A 22,381-nucleotide genomic window follows, 5' to 3' on the forward strand; every position below is an offset into this window, starting at 1 on the left:
ATTTTTTTAATTTGGATTTGGGTAAGGGCAAATACTATCAGAGCTGGTAACAGTCTTGCAGCTTGAACATTACCTATCATCTGCATTTCTGGTTACTGTTTGAAGAAGATAAACTGGAACTGAACTAATTCAGAGAAGGACTCTTAGAACAATGAGAGGAATACAAAGACAAACAGAAGAAGGTGTTAAGTGCATCAGGTAAAAAACCCACTATATATAAAATACAGGAATTCTAGCAAATGAGCAATTGGGTATAAACTGTTCATTAATAGATTAACACTAAAAGTTACATTTCCAACTATTAGAGCAGTAAGTTTCAGGAACTGCGTTCCTGTGGGGACTTGATATAATTCCGGAAGAGTAACATGACATGGGCATGATGATTTGAAAGCACCTTTTCAGTCCTTTGTGTTTTCTGTATCAGTAAATCAGAATCTTATAGGCCAGGGAGATAGAATTCTATAAACTAGGACATAAATCAGTGGACCAACTGTATAGCAAAAATTGTTAAAGTTACCCGCTGAAGGAGTTGCTCTTACTACTTCCACACCAACAGGAAGATCCAGGGGTTGGCTATACACAAGTCTGGAGCTCAGAATGAGTTTACTAGCAGTCTGGAGGTTAGCAATTGATGAAGATCGTGGTATGGGACTTATGCCAGGTGATACATCTGGAGAAGAATCCACAGTCTTTTGCTCAGGTACACTAAGCTTGTTATCTGCTGAAGACGCTTCAGTTGGTTTTGCTATATAAAAAAAATGCCAGCAGTGTTAAATTGTTTGTAAGGATAAAGCATGAATATCTGATAATCAAATTTATTTGTTTTTACAAGAGCTCAAGTTGCACACAAAATAATTATATGATGTGTGCATGCTGTGTCAGTTTTATTGCATGCTGTGACTTTAAGATTTAAGACATCCATAACATTCTGTAATACCGATAGTCTGAAATAAAGAAGCCACTGCTTAAGCACATTACTCATCCCATTACATTTTTATATTGTTAGTAGTATAGAATGCAATCAGTATTTGTAAGGAACTTTACTGCTTCTATTACATTAATATATTATTCAGAAGATTCTTGATTTTCAGGCTTCTGCTGGGCAAAGGTGATACAATTTGTTTCATAATAAACCAGTTAAGTTTGTTTTATCTTAAGTAATATGACATAAATGTCTAAGAAAATTACAATTACTCACTCACCTAAACAGGCTTGCACAGATTTGAGATGAAGATGCCACATTTGAAGAACAGAACAGCCACTACTATCTTTTTCAATTACTACCAGGTAGAACTTCTCTGAGAAAGGTGGTGGACGATACCCTGTAATTTACATATCATATATATACTATATAATATATATTGATCTAGGGTAGTGAAATTTATATTTAACCTAAATAATTTTTCCATAGCAAAAGATTCTCTAAAAACTACTGGCAATAAAAATCTCATCTTTGAAATAAATGGTTAGATAATAAATCAAAATATTGAAACAGTGTCATTAGTACCATGCTTTAATTGACATTTTGATTGCTTATGACAGCAGAAAAATTACAAAACAGATACTGACTTACAATCTGAGTATTAATGGCAAATCTAATTTATTAGATATTTGCCTTACCATTCAGTTTGAACTATTTTGCCAGATTATAAAGACTCTTCTACCTGTCTTCCTTTTTCTTTTGAAGTTTTAAGTCTACTACCAGACTTTCCAGTGAAATTCTGGTTGTCTTTCCATTGCCTTAACTTGAAAGCCAGATATATTGACATCATTACCTTCAAACACCTATTGAAGCAGAAAATGTGCTTCTGTTCTGTTCACATTTTATATACAACATAAACACTTTGAAAAATGTACTTTGTCATATAAGCTGTTTCACTCTAAGCAATTAAAAAGTTTTTATTTAACACCATTTAGCAACAATTCATATGAGCAATACATAACAGCCATTTCACTAAATTTTACATATTATAATTTAAAAGTAAATTATCACATGCCAGCCAGATTTTAGTATTCTTGAGTAACATGTTTTTGGTACCAATTTAATTAATTTTAGTTATTTTATGCTATACCTTGTGATGGCTGGAAAAATATCTCAGTTTCCTTCCCTTCTGCATCCTCCTTATGTGGCTTGTATCCCAAAATGAAGTCTTCTTGGAAGACATGAAGCAACTGTGTGTTTGAGCCACACTGAAACATTGAGCAATTGTTATGCTTCCAGAACAGTACAATAAAATTTAGTATTAATGCAATTAATTATTTCCTCTGTGCAATCTAGCTAACAGTGAGGAAGACTTTCTTTTATAAAGTTTAAAATTATTATCAGAAAACCCAAATATTTTCCTTTCATATTACAAACAGCATGTTCTAGAACTCATCATTTGTATATTGAAATAATTTCACCAAGGTCTGTCAGGATAGACCAGTTCTGTAATAACACTTCTGCTGCAGTTATTGACAGATGAATTATTATCTGATTCATTTTTATTTATTTGGTGTTGAATAAATAACAGTTGCAAAAAGTCTCAGATTTTTATCCCACTTCAGTGGGAGGAGATGTCTGCAGTGAATTGCTTGGGAAATCTGGAAAAGGGAACAAATTGTAGATTTTCCTTCTTTTAGATATCTTAACATCTATCTTTTCTGACAGCAACATATTTCTTTACAGTAACTCTACCTTGCTACAGAGAAGGCTGCTCATGGTGAAATCCTTCCCTGCTGGTAAGGAAAAATGCATCCTCAAAATAGAGTGATGGCAAAGTTATGCTGCAAAACACCTTTTTTTTTTTTTTTCCCAGACAAACAAGACAGTATTTCTTGCACTGATTTATAACAATTATAGGAAAATGTTCTGTAAATCTGAACTTAAATTCGAAGATTGTATGTTATTGATATGTAAAAGACACAGAAATTTATTGACAACAGAGAAATACTTATTTATAAATGTCAAAACTCCACAGTTTTCTAATTAAAATAGGTAAAACTCACTGTTTTTACAGGCTGCTAACAGAAAACATCACTGAAGCATATATCATCAAAATAACTGAGTAAGAAGGAGGTTCAATTATCCTACCTGATAATTGATTGAGAAGTAGAGCTGTGTTAATTCATAAATTCATCTTACAACACAAACACAAAAAGCTTGAAGTCATACCTGGCTATCAGTCTTACATTTTGGATAGTTAGATCTAGTTTTTAGGTTTTGGCTTTTAAAACTTATTTAAAATTTATTTTTGTTTGTTTGGATTTAAGGGGATTGTAATTATTTCCTTTAAATTATGATACCATGGAAAACATTCTTTAGTAAAGTTTTGTTTTCTTCAATAATTATGCTTAGAAAATATATCTTTACTCTAAAAATGAACTTTGAGCTCTTAGCAGGTAAAAAAATGTTGCCTTAGTAAAATGCTCAAGGCATCTCAATATTCACAAAAATTCAACGCAATCATTGTCACCATAGAGAAATGTAATCTCTTGTATGTCTTTTCAACAGATTAGGCTAATCAGCAAAAAAATTAACAAATAAAGTTATTAAACACCCTTATGTGACACCCTTAAAGAGTCAACCATTTATTTACTTTGTTAGTTATTGCATCGAGCTCAATGATACATCCCGGTCGAGCAGTAGATTGTTGGCTCACAATATTAAACACCTCCCCAATAAGTTTCTGAAACAGAGAAATATGAGTAGAATTAGTATATTTTTCCTTTGGACAGAAGAAAATTGCAGTTGCTTATGATAAACTGATGCTTCCATTTTTTCTTGTTGGCACAAACTGTAACAGTTCTTGCAGCTGTCACTTTGACACTCATGAATAATGTATTTATCAAAGCATGTGCACTGTTGTGAGTCAGTAGCTAGCTCTCTTCATGGGGATGAAACACCAGTTTTTATGGAAGCTAAATATTGCTAATTTAAAGATTTATCCTTGCATAACACACATAATGTGTCTGTGCAAAGAGAAACAATATACCATTTCACTTCTTTTTCAAGCTTCAGGTTTTGTCACAACATGTAGAAAACACCTTCAGTACTGCTTATAAGCTCCTAGAACAGATTCTTCAGACTGTCAGATCTGAATACTGACAGGCGCTGTCTTGCAGGATGGTTTATAAAATAACAGAAGTATGTAGCTGACTCCCTTATATCCCACCATCTCTGCCCTTCCTCATATATAGATGTAACTTAGGTGGATACACCTCAGCCTTGCTTTTCTGTTTTCATCTTCCCTCTTGCTCTTGACTCCACTTTTCTGAGAGGACAAACTAAGAAATGCTATTTCTTCTTTTCCTACCTGCCACAGGTTGTGGAAACTTATATGGGAAATTTTGGTTCAGTGCAGACACTTTTAGTAATAATAGCTGCATTTTTTTCTGCTACTGCTTAAGGACAGCTGCAAAACATGCAACTATGCAAGGCATAAGATCTACACATGGAATAGCACAAAAATCACACAGAACTAAAGGAAGACAAACCACTGGAAGGGAGAAAAAGTGAGTTATGTTACTTGTATCTTAACAGTTTCAAACCAAACCATTGCTACATAAAACTTACAGATGATTCAGGGTCAGATAATTCATCCAGAAGTTTTCGTGCATCTACAACAGCTTGATAGAGCCTCAGATTTTTGCCATCTGATGCAACAAAGCAAGCACTAGCAGAGTTGCAATAGGTACCTAATAGAAGACACAAAAAAAGTCATAAAGAATGGCAGTCAATGCCATCAGGCAGTCTATTACAATCCTCAGTATGTGAACATGCTTCAAACATAATTTTCATAAAGCATTAAAGCAAAAAACCTAAGCAAATGTGTGCATTAATACAACATTATTTGAACTTTGAAATAATCCTCTTTCTGTTCATGAATGTACCCAGAACTCCTTAAAAAAGGTTCAATAATCTAAGCTGAACTCATGTATGTTTACAAACACTACTCACATAAGCCCCAGTCTGTAGTACACCTAAGGGAATGTTGCCATGCTTTACTCTGGTGATGTTTGATTCACTGTCACCTCCATGGCATTGCTTGAAGAGCCAACTCCAGATTGCCAAGGTTGTCACAAACAATTCAGGGTACGAGTCTAAGGAGAAGCTATTCAGCCATAGCTTTCTTCCTTGTTTATTGACTCTAGGCTCTTTGCATAAAATTAACCTCTGTGAATATTCCCTTCTGCCCTGCAGTTGAAAGTGCAGATATAAAAGTGGAAGGAGAAATAGATCTGTCCACAGTTCTGAATAAAATATGAAAAATTCTAAGAGTGTCTTTTTTTGTTTCTCAACAGTATATATATTAGGCTTGACACTCTGATATACATTTTCCTCCAAACTACAAGAATGCAGCTCATTATTTGTATTTAGAACACTTTGTGGGATACAGACAGCCCAGAATGTTACTATGTAAGCAGAGAAATTGAATTTGTTTTATTTTAAATCAAATATATTGTGTATTTATAACTTTACATTAATATAAAATTTAATGTTACACCCACAGTACAAATGGCTTTTAGTACTGTATACAAAGATGACAACTACTACAACAGCATCTTTGTGATAATTAGAAAATAAGTATCTGTGTGGCTGGATAGGGTAACATTTGTAGAAGTAATTTTCTTAATTGCAATGGAAAGCCCTAAAATTAAAAACAAAAACTGAAGACTTGGCCAAGGGCATCAGATGTTGTAGAGTCTGACCTCTGAAAAATTGTTCTTTACAGTTCTGCAAAGTTAATGTAGTCTATTTATTTATAAATATCTTGGGTTCTAACTGGGCTTTTGTAAGCTTCTGGTGGTCTGACAAATTTCAGTAGTGTTTCAGAACCTCCTAAGCAGTTTATAGCAGTTAAAGGAATTTGATAATGCTGATTTTGGCTGGAAATCTTGCCCTATAGTTTTGATGTTCAGGTGGTCCAAATACTAGCTCTGTTCAAGCCACTGCCCCTGCAGCTGCACGTGGCCAGCACCCTAAACCATCAGCACACCTGCATTTGCAAACCACATCAATGCAGAGAGCACTCAAGGAAGCTGCCTGAAGTGCTGGGAAAGGCAGCATCTTGTTCTCTGTGGGAGCAAGGAGTGCTTACTCACACAAAGGAGCTCCTGAGTGGCAGCTGATTCACAGGGACTGCAGACACACTCAGACCACTGCAAGTGATTTGCAGTAGCTTAACCACAAAGTAAAAATGCTTAATTTGCATAGTAAAAGGAAATTTTTGAAAAGTGAATATAAATACACTCCAAATAAAACAGTAATTTATTTTAACAAATTAATTCTACAACTCACAGTGTTAACTCTATAGGGAAACATGCCAGGTATACTCACCAAGGCAATAGCTGGGAATTAGTGTTGGAAGCCAGGCTACATTAGAGAAAGCAGAGGTGTGAAGAGAGTTAATTCGAGCCAGCTCAGACACTCCTCCAGTGTAGGATAAAGGTCCTATGGGGTCTACTCGCCACAGAATCAGCTCACTATAGATTGCATTTGGGTCATGGAATGTACGGGTTGCTGCATTTTTAAGTTGCTGCTTAGAAGAACCTCTCTTATGTTTAATAGGATCCATCATCCTGTTTATCCTGTCAGAGTCCCAGGAAGTGTCTGACTCAGGAGTCAACAGAGCATTGTGGTGAGAAGACGTCAGCAGCAGTGGTAAAACAGAATGGCAGGCCAGATCATTGAGGTGAAAGCGGTGCCCACAGTACCTGAACTTATGGGATACAGTTAGCACAGTAGTGAAGGCTGATTTATCAGCAAAAGTAACAGCCCACTGGTTTAGAGAGCCATCTATATGTTTTGAAATCATCATTACCACAGGAGAAATTATATTCACATTTGCACTGTCCTGGGCAAAGCTTGGTCCTTTACTGGCTAGAGTATTATCTGGAAAGTCCATTGTTTTCTGCTTTGCAGCACTGCTGCTGTCTTTTACAAAGACAGGGCAGGCATACATCATAATATTTTTACTAAGGGAGCTAGCATCTCCAGATGGAAATGCAACAGGAATCCTGGAAGAAAATGAAACCTAAAAAAAAAATAAAAAACCAAAAATTAGAATATAGAACTCAGCTTCAGCCTGAATAAATGCTAACTGTTTTACAGTAAGTACTTGAAATTCCTACCGATGTTCAGGTCTAAAGCAAAGGATAATGTTTGTTAACATCAAAAATAATAAAACCCTTTCACACATGCCATACCTGAACTTGTCGAAAGATGCCTGGAGTGTGTTCATCTAAATACTTCACATGCCACACTAGAAAGGTGCCATCAACAGGATGGATAGTAAAAAGCATATCTGGATTCCTGTTCCATTCCGTTAGGAGCAAGTCGATTTTCCGGTCCAACAAAACTGTCGGCAGAGGCAGGCGTGGGCCCGCTAGCAGAGATGTTTTGGGGCTTCCCTCTCTTTCTCCATCTTCATGTTCTGAAGAGCCTGTACCAGTCCCTGTCTCTGATTCTCTGTCTATAGACAAATCTGTAACAGAAATGTGCCATTTTATGCAAAGATTGCCCTATCAGTTTCCATTCAAAACACAGTATTTTTTAATCTGCTCATAGTACTAGCTGATCAGAACTAACCAGATTACTAACCATGATCTAACTTCATATGTAAGCCTTTTTCTTTTTCTTCCGTTTCTTCTTCCTCTTCAGCTTCAATATCAAAATCTTGTTCTAGTTGTTGTTCTGAAATTTTTCTTAGATGCTGCATGAATACTTCAATAGAGGACGTAAAATGAAATTCTTTATTATTCAGCCAGTGGACAACGAAGCCTCCACTTCCTTCATCTATATTAAAAGCAGTTCCAGCCAACACTGAAGGAATATCTGTGGATATTTTGAAACAAAATAAAACCCTATGTATTAAACTATATAAAAGTATATAAAGTTATATAATAACATATTTTTATTCATATAGGTATCCACACACATTTCACTTATTTTAGGTATAACATAATTTGTGCCTGCAATATTAAAAAGCTAAAGATCAAGATTTTACATCCAATTATAATGAAAACAGATATTTTAAGGTCAAAAAATTACATGAAAATTTATTCTTATGTGAATGGTAAATGGTATTTAGTGGTTCTAACTGCTCAGTTTCATATGTTGCAGTGTTGACTTTCATGTATGGATTTTAGGTAAAGCATGTCACTGCTCTTTCTGCATTATTCCATAAAAAGCACCTGGTTTCCCACCAAAAGACTCTTGATACACCTCTTTTTCAATCACTACATTCTGTAGGATGCAATTACTCTATTCGTCATATACCATAGCTCCCAAACCCAAGAATCAAACATCAACTAGATTGGAAATTTATGCTTTTTTTGCCTTCTGATCTGCAAAGATGAATTTAATTTGCTCATAAAGGTGCTGAAGGTATTCAGAATAAATTCAGCTTAATTGGCCTTAAAAACCTCTATGCCAAATAACAGACTTCCTACAAGTTCCCTTTATCTAACTCAGCTTCCTTTATTTTTTTCATGTCGTGCAAATACATTATTGCAGTCTAATAAGTGGTTGTGTTTCACCTGTATTAGGGTTGATGCTTGCTGCTATGTGGAAGTGACCAAGTGCATTTGCTTGATGGGAAATGTGACGCTGAACTTCATGAGTGCCCTGCTGATCTGGCTGTACATCCGTGTGGGTAACAAGAACTGAAGATCTCCTTTGTCCTTTTCTCATATTTTTCAAATGATGAATTGTCTGTTGTAGTTATAAAAAATAGACTAATAAATATCAAAAACACTGTAAGATAAAAAGTTACACTTATATAAAGCCTATAGCTTCTACCAAAGAAATGAAGACTAATTTCAAAAGGATTATTTTAAACATATTTCAACACAGATTAGTAACACTTATGTACATCTGATCTACCTAAAAGTAAAGCTCTTCTAACAGGCTTCTAAAAGCTCTTTTAATATCTACTCAACAACACCACAAAAATACACAGGATTTTGCACAACATTCATGAACAAGATTAAAATTATCTAAATACAGCAACTTTTGTGATATAATTTTTGTATGACTGAAAATTTCTCAGAGCATGTAAACAGCACAACTGATTGAACAGCCCAAAGTATAATTATGGTCATGATATTTAAGAAGTAAAAACTTGGTCTTATTGTAATAGTCTACAAATGAGTGGTGGGGGTGGGTTTTTTTGTTTTCTTATCTTTCCCTGTTTTTATATTGATAGTGTAGCAATTGAGGATATTAGACCACAATTTTGTCATCTAGAAGGATTGTCTTTATTAAACACACTTGAGTATTTATACGTTTCTTCAGTGTACAAGAAGGATCAACTACACAGATTAGGAGACTGACCAATCACACAACTAAATGGCAGAACAGATGTTTCTCTTTTATCTCGGACACTCTCACACATCCCACGCAGCTTAATTGAAACATTCTCACACAGGTATTTATGGCTGTAGATGATCTTTGGTATGCACTTTCTCATGGGAAAAAGGTGCTTGTTAAGCAATAGGAGCAGCCACTTCTACAGACAGGTTTTGTCTTACTGTAAACTTTATAATAGACTCGCTAAGAATGTAAGACTGTCACCTGAAACAAAATTATCTAATGAAATAACTAGAATTTAAAAGAGTTTATTTACTCTTTTCATTGTCTTTATAATTGCAGACTTTCAGACCCAATCAGAATGAAACTATCATTACCATTCCACACTGAATATTGTCCTTTCCATCGCTGTTAGTTAACTACAGAAAAAGCAAACTGAGTTTTAAAAACATGGTGCTTGAATGCAGAGTTGGAGTCTCTGACTTTTTCAGTGTTTAGTAACTGACTTCAAAACCTGATATGGAATAATTCAGGTTATTTTGTTATGCATATAGAGATTACATAATATACATTCTTAGAGCTTTATATCCTTAAATATTTAAAGTTTTAAGAATCGTGAAATAAAGATTTCACAGATGAAGTATTTACATGTACCTCTAGTGCATGCTGTATAGTGTCCTTTTGCTTTCCAGACTGAGAGATGGTGCTGCTGATGCTGGAAGTGGTGGTTTCACAGATCTGCTCCCCCAGGAGAGTATCTTCGGGTAGCAGCGTCTCTGCCCACAGCCGGCAGATGCCATCGAGGCATGATGTGAGTAACACATTACAGACCAACCCCCTGATGGCAAAGACAGCAAAATTACTGCTTGGGTAACTCAGCTACAGAGACACAGCAGAAATTAGGGGAGTGTACAAGAATTTAGTAGTTACTGTTTTATCCAAATTTCTGCTTCTCCCATAACTGAAGGTTAACATGACTATTGTTATTAAACCTGGTGATACAGAAGTTTTTGGGAAGGAGTTGGTATGCTTTTTTTCTTGAAAGTATAAGAAGAGAAGTCTCATGTCTTGATGGCAAAACATTAAGCAGAATGTTAAAAAAACATCTGATCAAAGGCTTGCTTGCTTTTTGAAAAAAGGCAGCTTTCAAACCTGGGCATGTACTTGCTGATGTTCCTCCAGGAAAATCCTGTCACTGCTCGGGGATGCGCCAAATAAACAAAGGAAAACTGCACATCCTCTGAGCATTTTTTCTTTTCTTCATTCTCTTGGGGCAGGAGAGATGACTTCCAACCAGTCATAGGATACCAAACCTTCAAGAGGCAGTCATCCTAGGTAAAGCAATAAAAAGCCAAAGGTAGCTATAATTAAAAATGTAACAAAAAGAATATCACAAGCGATAAGAAACTGCTGTTCTGGTACTATTCATGAAAACTTGGCTAAGAACTAAAATTATCTCACTGTTCAACTAACAGTAGGTGCAAGCAAAAAGTGCTTACCTATTGAGACTTGTAAACCAAAAAGAATAATTCAAATGAGAGGTCACATTAAAGAGAATTATTAATGGAAAACTTAGCTTGAATAGTGATTTGACAAAAAATATTGCAAACAGAAATAGAATTGATAACTGAACGCAGAATTCACTAAATAAAAACCTTCTTGAATTTATCCAGACATGTGCATATTATACCAATTTAAATGTGTATGTGCTCTATCCTAACAATCTCATTACTTTCAACAGAAGTAGAAAAAATGGTTTATGTATATCTAAAAATTCATCTAGGTATACTACATATTAAAAAAATCATATATATATATATATATATATGTATATTACACATACAAACATACAAGCCTGTATCACTGTCATTCATTCATGTATTCAGTAAGAGTACATAGATAAATCCAATTTATTGTTGCTAAAATCCATGGAGTTACACAAAAATACAGCATTACATGAGATCATAATTTACCTTTGCTAAGACTAGCATAGAATGTATGGTCCACGACTATTCATATTACTTACTTTTGTCAAACAAATAAAGAATACTGCAAAAACTCAATTACTCTTTTTTGTCCTTACCTTCCCAGCTGTTGCGAAATATTCACCATCAGGAGACCATGACATCAAATGTACTGATGTTGCAGTCCTACAGAACACAAGAGTGAGTTAAGTAAGGTCTATTTATTCTAAAATATTACTCCATAGGTATTCAGTCGATTCAGTGTTACTGTTCATTATTTAAATTTAATATTAAATTACGTAAAAATTAGATTAAGTATTTTATAGTTGTTTCTTTGAGCGTACTTTTTGAATAGCAGGAGCATAAAAGTATTTTCATACTTTATTGAAAAGACAGATCAAAAAACTGGTTTAAGTACAGCAAGCCTATGTTAGATCCAAGAGGAGTGAGGATTTTTTATTTGTAATACCTTATATTGTTTGAATTTTAGAGTATTTAAAAGCACATTTTAAAATATAGGTGAGGTAGCACTGCAATTTGTCTTAAAACAAAAATTATCTCACTTGCACTGCCAGACACATTTCCAGTCATTTAGAATGGGGAGAACTTTATCATCCTTGATCTGATTGCTGGCATCATCATCTTCATCTTCCTCTAGAATGTCATCAGACGGAGGGGCCCACAATTGCAAAAAGTCCGTTGCTGTCAATAACCTGTTACCTGAAAGGGAATGACACCAAAGCTATGGAACCAGGATGATGAAGGTATGTGCAAAGATTAAGCCTCTCATCATAATTTGTTGTGAATTATCCAGAGCAGGTTGAAAGCTAAACTTTAGTCCATTTTAAATATTATAGGGTATTCCATCATCTCAACCAGCTAGTTTTATTAAAACATTTTGAATTTATAGTATCTTATAAGAAAGATTACCAAGGTTATTTATTTAGCTTCTCTTTCTGCATTGTTAAAGGGAGAACTTGGAATCATAGAATAGTATTTACTAATAAATGTTGCAGATGTTTAATAGCTATTCACATCTCAAATAAATACACAGACATCTTAGAAAGATTCATGTCTAGGTACACTGTTGACTTTATTTGTGCTAAAATTTTATTTAAATGGTTATAAGTGACAATTTAAGTCAACTTAACACTGTGATTCCCAAACTAAGATCTTACATACGAGATGCAAACACTTGGCACAGCATCTTAACAAATGTTAACTGTAGCCTCACATTTTATGCAACACTGCCTGAGAAGAGGTAATTTAAAATCTGCATATTCAAGCTCTCGCTTTATTACATTAAAAACATTTTGTGTTCAATTCATTCTAGCTACAAATGCTGACCAAATACTTCACAAATGATGCATTACCTTGAGGATCCCAGGCCAGGTTGTAAGTCATAGAACTGAGGAAGAATTGCCCAGTTTTTAGCCACTGACACTTTAGCTGCTGTAGCATAAAAACAGTCAAGGATTAATTCTCATATCAACAGCAAAAAATAAAAATATTGGTATTTCTTTCTATATGAAATTGCTATTGAGCCTGTTGCAAAAGTATTCAGTGGTAGATTGCTAAATCTAGTTTTAATATTTAAATTGTTTTGTAAAATGTAAGTGCATCCCAGGGTGCCCTGCAAACCAGACCTGGATGTGTTCCACATACAAATATTTCTGCAGATTACTATGAACTACTGTGACCATACAGGAACATAAGGGATAGCAGTATAGCTGCCAAAAAGATTGTGAAATCTGCTTGAGAACATCCCCAGTACTCAAGTACTCGGCCATGGCTGTGCTGTTAAAACATTCTGGGTGCATAAAGAAGTCTGTGTTATATTTCTGTACTGCATCTCTGACACTCTTCAAGTAAGAAATACCAGCTTGCCATTCTAGCATGAGCCTCAAGAACAAGATGCTGGGAACTTAGGAGAAGTGCAGTCCACAGTTCATTCAGTGGAAGAGTCTACCCATCCAGTTGTATTATGAATGGTGGAAACTGTTTATCCATTATTCTGTTGTGTGCCGACATAATATAATAAAAATAACTTGCAGATAGACTTTTGCCTCTTCTAAGAGCCTAAACAGAATCAAAATTATGAAATACACACTTACACTGTTTCTTTTATGAGAATTTATACCAAGTGGTTCAAAAATGCAAACAGCGTTTCCATACGATGCTGCAATCTGGGGAAAGGAAAGAGAAAAAAAAAAAAAAAAGTTGAAGACTCAAAATGTAAGGTTAGGAGGCAAGTGGAGTAAGTGCTCCTTAGTATTCCAAAATAGCTAAAGAATTTCCAGCACCTCTTCTATGTGCCAGGGTTATTGAAAAGTGAAATTAATACAAATGTAATTAACTGTGTTATGGGTATATTTTCTTAAGGCAATTGAGGAAAACACACTCTTGAAGAAGCCCACCTTTCATATTTTAACTCTAAACACGGCAGACGTCTCACTGAGTGGCAACTACCAGGGCAACTACTCTTAATGCATAAGAGAAAGTTGATGCCTTCACTGCTTCTGCTCATGTTCTGTGTACTTCACAGCTAACTAATGCATTAATTATTAGTGTCTGTGTCCATAGATTCCACTCTGTATCACTAAATCACTAAATAATAGTTACAAGAAGCGGAAAGAAATGCAATTCTATTTTTAACATTCAAATACATTTTGAGAGGAGATAAATGGTAAATAGAAAAATTTAAGTACATATGTCATTGAACCCCTCAGTTTCTTTCACCCACTTACTCACTGAAATCTCTAAACACAAAATAGTATTTCTTAGGTATTTATCTGGGCCTGTTCCTAATACTCATATTAGGAGTATTTTAACTTTTAAATATCTTTAAAATTCCTCTTTCTTTAAAAGATTTTTTAAAGAAAAACTGTTTAAGTTCCTTCCCATCCAGGATCTGATTTCCTCAAAACAGAAGTGATGCAGAAGTTTCACGACATTTATTATGAAATCTTATTTCTTCCTTAGGGGGAGGGGGAGAGAAGGTTTCAACAACAGTCAGTCCCCAAGTAAAGAACAGACCATGAGTTCAGAGTCCTGAATGCAGAACCATCCAGGGGTTTGTGGTGGTCTTGTAGTGACCATCTCTGAAGCTGGACTCTCTCTCCCACTCTTACTGGAACTGCACTGCTGAAGTTCAATGGCTCTGCCAACTAAATCTGCCCAAATCCTAACTAGAGCTTCCTCAGTACTGGTACCAATTTTTACCCAGCTAATTCTAGTCAGAAGTGACAACTGACAAACAAAATTTGTTCAGTGTTCCTAGAAATTTTTTCCCTCCTCTTTCTAACCTGTCTCTCTAGCATTGTTTAGGGATTTAAAATGAAACCACAAAGCAAGTCAAGGGGCCATGCAGCTATGACAGCTGATAGTGTAGCACTTCTAAACACATTAAATGTGCTGAAGCCTTTCTAACATGTAAGTATTTCAAATTCATTACTTTGCAAGACACACAAGCATGTACACATATGTGCATATATATGTGTAGTTAAACGATTTATCCATTTCTTCTTTAGTTAGATGAAAGAACACAAAATAGAGCCAGTAACATAATTTCAGTACCATTCCAGTTCTGATATTGTACTATATTTAATGCATCTGTCCACATTTTGTGACACCTCTTACTGCAGGTAGCAGAAAGAGAATAAAACCTTTGTTCCAACATGTCTCCTGCTTCCTCTACCCTCTTCACCCCCCCAAATTACTGATAAATTGAAAGAATAAGACTAACACAAGAGGCGTTACTCAGAAAGTCCCAGACCAGTAAACCATAATCTTTATTGTGAAATTAACTCTTACATTCCCTTCATGTATTATGTTTCCATTTAATTATTCAATTTTAGATTCTCAAAATTTTAAAAATTCAATACAGATTTATTAAAATCCTTACCCTGCCTTGTCGCTGGGAGCACTCCACACAACTGACCTGGATGTTTCCATGTTTAGCACCGGGAATAATCTGCACACATTCAAAGTCATTTGCCAGAATAACAATGTCACAACCAGAGCCATATGCCTGAAATAAGTTTTAAAAGAAATAAAATTACATGTTTATTTTAAAAGCTAAATGAACACTTGTTACAGGAGTGATGTTTTTGGAAGATGTAAATATCCCAGTTAAACAGCAAGTTACAGTGTAGTGGGTTTGTTCCTCACTAATTCAGTGAGCAACAAGGAGAAACAAAGTAGCAAGGAAGACCATAACTCTACCAGGATTTAAATCACAGCAAACAGAAACAGTAAATAAACCAACCAAACTCCTAAACTTACATAGAGAACTTGAGCTCTCTGTTTACTTTTTCTTTTTTTGTTTTAGTTTTTAGTTGATTTTTTTCTCCCTTCCAATTCTTGTTGCCTCTTCAAGCAAGGCAGTCAAGCCAGGAGCATTTTTTAATGAATTTGCATGTATCTGTCTTCAATAGGCGTCTTGTACCCCCATCTGTCTTCTTTGTTATTTTTGTTTAAATCAAGATTGTTAAGGGATTCTTTTATATAAGAATGTAATTTCTGGGCTTTTCTGTTTTAAGAAGTGTACATTACTATAAGACTGTAAAACAACAAAGATTTCTTTTGGATATACTGTTGTGCAATATACTCTATATTCTAAATAATTTGTTTACGTAGTAGCTGTAAAACAGTGATAGCCTGCAGCACTTTTTATTGGCAGGATAAATATATACCTGTCTGCCAACCTTTCACCTGTTCTAAAAAGTTTAATCACTCCAGATTATCTGTCCTACTGAGCTCCCACCTTCAGACACAGAAATCTCTCCCTAGGATCAATCTCCACTAAGCCTTTTACAGTTAGAGCTGGAAGTCTCTTTCCTTAAAGTAAGTTTTCCACTGATTCCAATACAGTAGGCAGAAATTTTACAACAGGTGAGTTAAGCACAGAGTGCAAGTCCTCCACAGTTAATTTCAGATGGTACAAAATTACTTATCACTTTAACCTGTTCACAGGATTTTTCACAATAATTTCCAAAATAGTCAGCCCTTGCCCTCTCCTTTGAGATCAATCAGTGTAAAGGCTACTTTTTTGTAAATGTCTAATAGTTGTATTTGTATTGATTTGCCACTAGTGCCCCTGGGTGGCTGCACTAAAATAAGGGTGCAACACAACAACTGGAATTAGAATGGACAGTTTAGGTCTCATGACTTTCTATGCCTACTTCTAATTCTCCTGGGAAGGAGCAACAAGTGAGAAAGGCTGAAAAAAAGAGCTTAATTTAGTGAAAGGACGTCACTGCATGAAACAGAAGGAAACAGCAAGCAGCAAAGCAGAAACTCAGTCCCCAGAAATTAACACACCTTACAACTGGACACACAAAAATGAAAATTGCAGATAAAACAGATTGTCTAAAAGATCTGCAAGGTCATCTCACAGAAATAGAGTGACACAGTGTTGTGTGAGACATAATAACCCACACTGCTGTTCTGGGGAGCTCTGAGGAACTGATACTGGAGTGATTCACAATGTAAGCAGGATTGCTAAAAGGTTGTTGGAGGGAGATTCTCTGTGTAACAGAATATCCAGCTCCTTGATGACTAGGCTATGTGATTATTCGACTCAGTCTGGAAGGGAGTAAATTATTATTAAAATTGAATAGGATTATTTCCAGAATGTAAGAGAATGAAAGATGAGATTCTGAAATAAATTCTGGCATTGAACAGAAAATCCTTTTGTTTTGTTGCTTTCCTATTTTTATAGAGGGTTTCTTTATAAAACAAGCGTCACCATAAGTGTTGAATACTGGATGAAACAGTATAGGCTCCTTAGTAAGAAGGAAGAAGATTAAGACCAGGATGTGAATGCCCAGAAGCAGACAGGAAAATAAAAGCACATCCTCTTGTTCCAATAATTTATTTTGAATTCAAATATTCACAAGAAATTGATTCTCCTACTTAAACTTCAAAGGGTGAGCATTAAAACAGAAAAGAATTTACTCATCTTCTTTTCAATAGTCTTCTTCATAGCTACCAGTACAAACCTACTAAAAGATGTGACTTAAATTATCTAAATAAAAAGAGGTGCTGATCCACTTAAAACGAGGACTTAAACTTTTCAAATCCCCTAGTCACTGTTTGTATTCATAACTTGAGTTGCAAATTTCAAATTACATTATAAATTATACATAACTTATCATTAGTTGCAATTTTATTAGCAAGAGACATGCATGTGTATCTCAGAAATTATAAAAGGAAAAGACTTCTCAACTTCGCTTTCCTTATGCTTAGTGCTCTTAAACATGCCCATTGTATGTGTGTGTACAGCTCATAATGCATGAAACAGAAAATATTTCATACTTGGCTGTGTCTGTTTATTCTGTGAAGCAAAAGAATTTAGTGTCTTTCTATTCAAACATTTTAGTTTTTCATCTCTCCTGTTCCCTACCTGCACTTATTTCACCAACAAAGCATTAAATTTTCAGCTAATTAGCTATTTAGCATATTTTTACACAGTTAAATAAAAAGGTGGTTCTTATTCATCAAGATACAGAGATCTCTTTCCTTTCTGAAATCTTATTACTGTCACTTGCAGCCATCCTACTCTTTGCCTGTGTTCACTGCTGCACCAACAAGTGACTCAGCAACCTGAGCATCCTGTGCCAAGAGAGGGGATCCCTTGGTTCGGGGGTAGGCAGAACCCATTCCCAGCAGCAGGATGCCAGCCTTCAGCTCTAGGTTGTTAGAGCACGTGCTGCTATCTCTTGGTTCTGGGGTCATTTTCTGAGTGTAGATATTTGTTCTAAGAATGTGACTTATTTCTTCAAAGTATATGAAATTTTGAAATTATTTTATAAATTCATTAGAACACACATTTGGAAAAGATCCATATACTTTTATGTACTGAAAGACATTTTCATATTTCATGTTAAGTGCCTAAATACAAGTTTTTCATTTGATTGCTTTTATGATGTCTTCATTACATTAACATGTTTATACTTGAAGAGAACACTTTTCTGCTAAATCCTCTTTTCTTTTGTCTTTAAGCTGGTAATGCAGCAGAAACACCCCATAGTGACAAAGAACAGGGAAGTGTCATAATATTTAACATCAGTAGTTCCTCCTTAAGGATTCAGCTGACAACATCTTCATGAGGTCATTTGTGCCACCACAGGTCTTTCCTGCCAGAGAAACAGAGGCCACAATATTGGTGGTAGCAGACTGACAACCTGCCTAGCCTGAAAAAAGGAATGGAAAATTGGTAAGCCATACAGACAGGAAATATGAAAAATAGAGCACTGAGATACAGTAATGGATGAGAGCAGCACAGAGCTCTTAAATAAACAGAATTATGAGCAGTGACTAAACAAAACAAGTGCAGTAAGAACCACCCACATGGAGTATCTGCCAACCTCCATTTCTAATGTTGCTGATAACTTCAAGGAGAAAATTAAATGGAGTTGTAAAACTGCCAGAATGCAAGGATGACTTTCAGGATCCATAAGCAACTAATAAGCTGTAGTTTGCCAATGTCTGTTCTATCTGTCAAGATCTGGGACCACTGGAATGAACAATTACAAAACTTTAATTGAATGCAAGTGCACCACACGGAAGTAGGACATTGTGTCCTACTGTAAGAGTTTATGCTATATCCTCAGTTTTCAGATAATATGAAAGCAGAACATGCATTCTGAAAGCAGAACAGTCTTTTTCAGCTGCTCATGTTTTCCAGTTTGCTTCTGCAATTAAGAGACAGTGAAACAATTATTCCTTCACATTCTCATCTTGGTTTTTCTTTATACAAATACTTTTCACTGTATAAAAAAGCCAACAAAAATATCTTTCTATAACCTGCAACTCTTTACAAATTAGGCATAAACGTAATAAAACACAAGTCCTCAAGCTCCTGTGTGTACTATCAGGGGTGCAGAAGCATTTAGAGATGGTAAATGATGTGGAAGAAACAGATCTAGCCCACAATACTATTAAAAAAAAAATAATAAACATCTAAAATTACATAAATTAAAACATCTATTGAAACCTGAAGGTCTGTATTACGCTTAAAGGACTCCTCTAGTAAAACAACACTCATCTTTAAGTTTCTGGCAGAAATTCCTCCACCTTCCACTTAGCGATGAAGACACCTGAGTCCTGAACTGTTTCCAAGCTCTCATCAATGGACACAAGGCTTACACTTCCTCCCCCTCCTCCTCCCAAGTACTACTAGAATTACATACACTTAATGCAGCCTAGCAAAATAACTGAGAAACAACTCCCTACTTACTACTAGCCCATGGCCTGTAAAAAAGGCTTTCCTAAATTGACATTTCAGACAAACTCATTATTAAATACTTTACAACATGCTTAAACATACAGAGATAAAAGAACTTAGTAAGTATTCAGATATTAAGCATCTCTAATCCAGTTTACATAAAAACTGTGTAGAACATATAGATATATGTAGACAGTAATATATAACAGAGGGATTTGCAAATAAGTGTTTTAAGAAGGATAAAGCAGTGAAAAAGTAGGAGAACCCGACACAGCAGAGAAAACCAATTCTCAATTGCTGTATCTTGTGGACATCCATGTGAATGAAGATTTCAAAGAGGTAAAAAATTTACAGGTGTGTGGGAAACTCATCTGCAACAGCTTCTGGAATTCATCACAAGCACCTCCAGGCCAAGTGTCAGTACTGTCAAGAAATACGTTAAGAAGCTTATCCTTTTCAAAAATGAAAAATAATAAATGAATTTTTTCTAACTTTTATCAGTAAAGTTCTTAGATATCCCTAAAAGCTGACCTTTTGATTTTTCATTAAGAATGTTTATAATTTTGTATTTTGTGCAAATAGTGCAGAAGTAAATATTATTTCCTGTTTGTCTGACACTTGAAATTTTTATACTTACAGAATCCAGCCTCTAGGTAAATGACATAGCTATTTTTATCTATTCATTTTTAAAACCAGACTAACCTTAGAAACAGTTACATTCTGCTGTAGCTGCTTAACCAGCTCTTTCAGAACAAAAGCTAAATGAAATCAGCTGTGGTTTGAAAAATGCATTTTAGTACCTTTAAAAGCTTATTAGCTTCCAGTTAGACTGTGAGGCATAGATATCTCTTCTGTCAAGGCAGGGTGTGTGCTGTAAGGCCCTTTGCTTAAAGCTCAACCCTCAACCTTCTGTAAACTCACCTGTGGAACACAGTTAGCAATATTTGCTAAAATGAGAATATGAACTAACAGAAAGCTGAAAAGTGCACAGAATTATTCCCAGAACTTCTGTCATTCAGTACTTCAACCCCTTGCTTAAGCAGTATCTTTTCCAGAGCTCAGACAAAGGAGGCTGAGGAGACTGTCTGGTACAAGACAACATTATGGAGCTATTTTGCTTCTAATCACCCTTCCAACAGTTTTTCCTGTGTATTATCTGCTCTACCAGACCCTCCAGCAGGCATACCACACATCTCTGTGCCTCAGCCCTTCCTTGGGAAAGGCTGGATATATGTCAGGATTGCTGCAGGCAGATGTGGGAGCTGAGGGAGGAAAGCACCCTGCACATTCCAGAATAAGCACTGACAAGACCTCTGTAGCCAACCTACAGCCCCCTGTCTATTTCTTTGGATCTCTACAGTTTTATGGCGTTTGTGGGAGTCCTCAGGTGGACTCCTACCTATGTTTTAGCAGGCAGAGAAAAAAACAGTGGAAAAATTATTTTCCCTGTCTTATTGTCAGAAAGCTAGATGACTAGATGACTTTTACCAAAGCTTTTAAAAAGTTGAGTCAGATTGCGTTATCATCTTACCTCTAGCTACACCGACTCGGAAATTAAAAGCTTACCTTTATCCCCCAGCAAGGAGTCATGTAAACAAGCCAAGGACAAACCAAAGAAGGGAAGAATGAAGAACCTGAGAATTGTAATGTCCCTAATCAAGTTAGAAGAAAATGTGTTTCTGCTCTCAGAATCCTAAGATTGCTGGACTTAGGCATCTAAAGTATATTCATCTTAAGAGGAATTTTCTTCTCCTACTCCTCCTCAAGAAAAAAGGGAAATAGTTCCAAACCTATTAACTAGTGGGTACATATATATACATACCCAAGCTATTATTCTGCTGTTAAGCAGAGTATTTTTAACAGCAGTGATTCATTTCTGCACACAAAAAAAGCTGTATTTCAAGTGCCTGTGATGAATCAGTTGTAGCAGTTTTGAACCATTCTCAACGCCCAACCACCAACCAAAACGTGAGTGGGCACATGTGCACACAAACAGCAGCTCCTGTGCCACAGCCCTATGGATTCCCACAGACACCCACAGAGTCTCAGTGTGCTGTGCACATCTCCCTTGCCCTCGTCCTGCTCTGCTGGTGCTGTGTGCCAGTGCCTGACAGGTGCTGGGGCTTCAGAGCAGGGCTGCAGAGTCTGTCTCTGAACCACTCTGGCACCTGAACTGCAAAATCTGCCCCAGGATCTGAGCTGAAATTCTGGCTCCAAACAGCTCAGTGGTTTGGGGGCACAAAGCTCTGCCCATACAGGTGATATAGACTGACAGAATTTGAGGTTAGGCACCAATGAACTGCCGGCAGTCAATGGTAGATTATGATTCTACTAAGTCACACAGGTTTGAATTTCCTAAGAATCTGGATGTAAGACCCTAAACTGTCTGCAGGCAGTTTTTAACTATACAGTTTACTCTAGGATCAAGGCCTAAAAGAGCAGGAAATAATACCATGAATACAGAGAATGAAGAAAAAGCAAAGAAGAAAGTTATAGCTATGGAAGTCCAGAAGATACATTTATAAAAACATACTTATCTCTTTAGTTCCTTGTTTATTGCATTTTAAAAAAATTGGATATAGCAGCCACCAGAGAAACAGTGTGGTCTGTTATATGTAGCTCCATAATTAAAATCCTACCAAGCAATACTGCATTGTTTTAGAACATACTACCTTTGCTCTTGGAAAATTCTTGTATAAACCACAATAGACATTATGATTCATTATTGATGTTATCAAAACTATGACAAGAATTAGCATAAAGTTGTGTTGCATAATATCATATGATTGACTTTTCAAATTGTCATAGTAAAAAGAAACACACTGGAATGCAAATATGAGTAAATGAGTTCTTATATAAATATTAAAAGTAACAGAGGTCCCTTTAATAGCAGTA

General features: G+C 35.7%; 1 protein-coding gene across 5 annotated transcripts in view; it reads right to left on the bottom strand.

Moving 5' to 3' along the window:
* The window catches only part of DMXL2 (Dmx like 2), a 47,995-nt gene that overhangs the window by 24,644 nt on the left and 970 nt on the right, over positions 1 to 22,381 (bottom strand). For all 5 annotated transcript variants that reach the window (XM_021537464.3, XM_021537462.3, XM_021537463.3 and 2 more), the window contains exons 2-17: positions 15,161 to 15,286; positions 13,371 to 13,442; positions 12,630 to 12,708; positions 11,820 to 11,976; positions 11,376 to 11,442; positions 10,445 to 10,623; positions 9,947 to 10,130; positions 8,521 to 8,695; positions 7,583 to 7,816; positions 7,189 to 7,466; positions 6,320 to 7,016; positions 4,556 to 4,677; positions 3,579 to 3,668; positions 2,073 to 2,190; positions 1,203 to 1,322; positions 518 to 745 (exon numbers count right to left, since the gene is read on the bottom strand). In XM_021537464.3, coding sequence (XP_021393139.2) covers positions 518 to 745; positions 1,203 to 1,322; positions 2,073 to 2,190; positions 3,579 to 3,668; positions 4,556 to 4,677; positions 6,320 to 7,016; positions 7,189 to 7,466; positions 7,583 to 7,816; positions 8,521 to 8,695; positions 9,947 to 10,130; positions 10,445 to 10,623; positions 11,376 to 11,442; positions 11,820 to 11,976; positions 12,630 to 12,708; positions 13,371 to 13,442; positions 15,161 to 15,286 — 2,926 coding nt within the window. The remainder of the gene's footprint in view (positions 1 to 517; positions 746 to 1,202; positions 1,323 to 2,072; positions 2,191 to 3,578; positions 3,669 to 4,555; positions 4,678 to 6,319; positions 7,017 to 7,188; positions 7,467 to 7,582; positions 7,817 to 8,520; positions 8,696 to 9,946; positions 10,131 to 10,444; positions 10,624 to 11,375; positions 11,443 to 11,819; positions 11,977 to 12,629; positions 12,709 to 13,370; positions 13,443 to 15,160; positions 15,287 to 22,381) is intronic.

This window comes from Lonchura striata, chromosome 11 (assembly GCF_046129695.1).
Source record: "Lonchura striata isolate bLonStr1 chromosome 11, bLonStr1.mat, whole genome shotgun sequence".
NCBI lineage: Eukaryota > Metazoa > Chordata > Aves > Passeriformes > Estrildidae > Lonchura > Lonchura striata.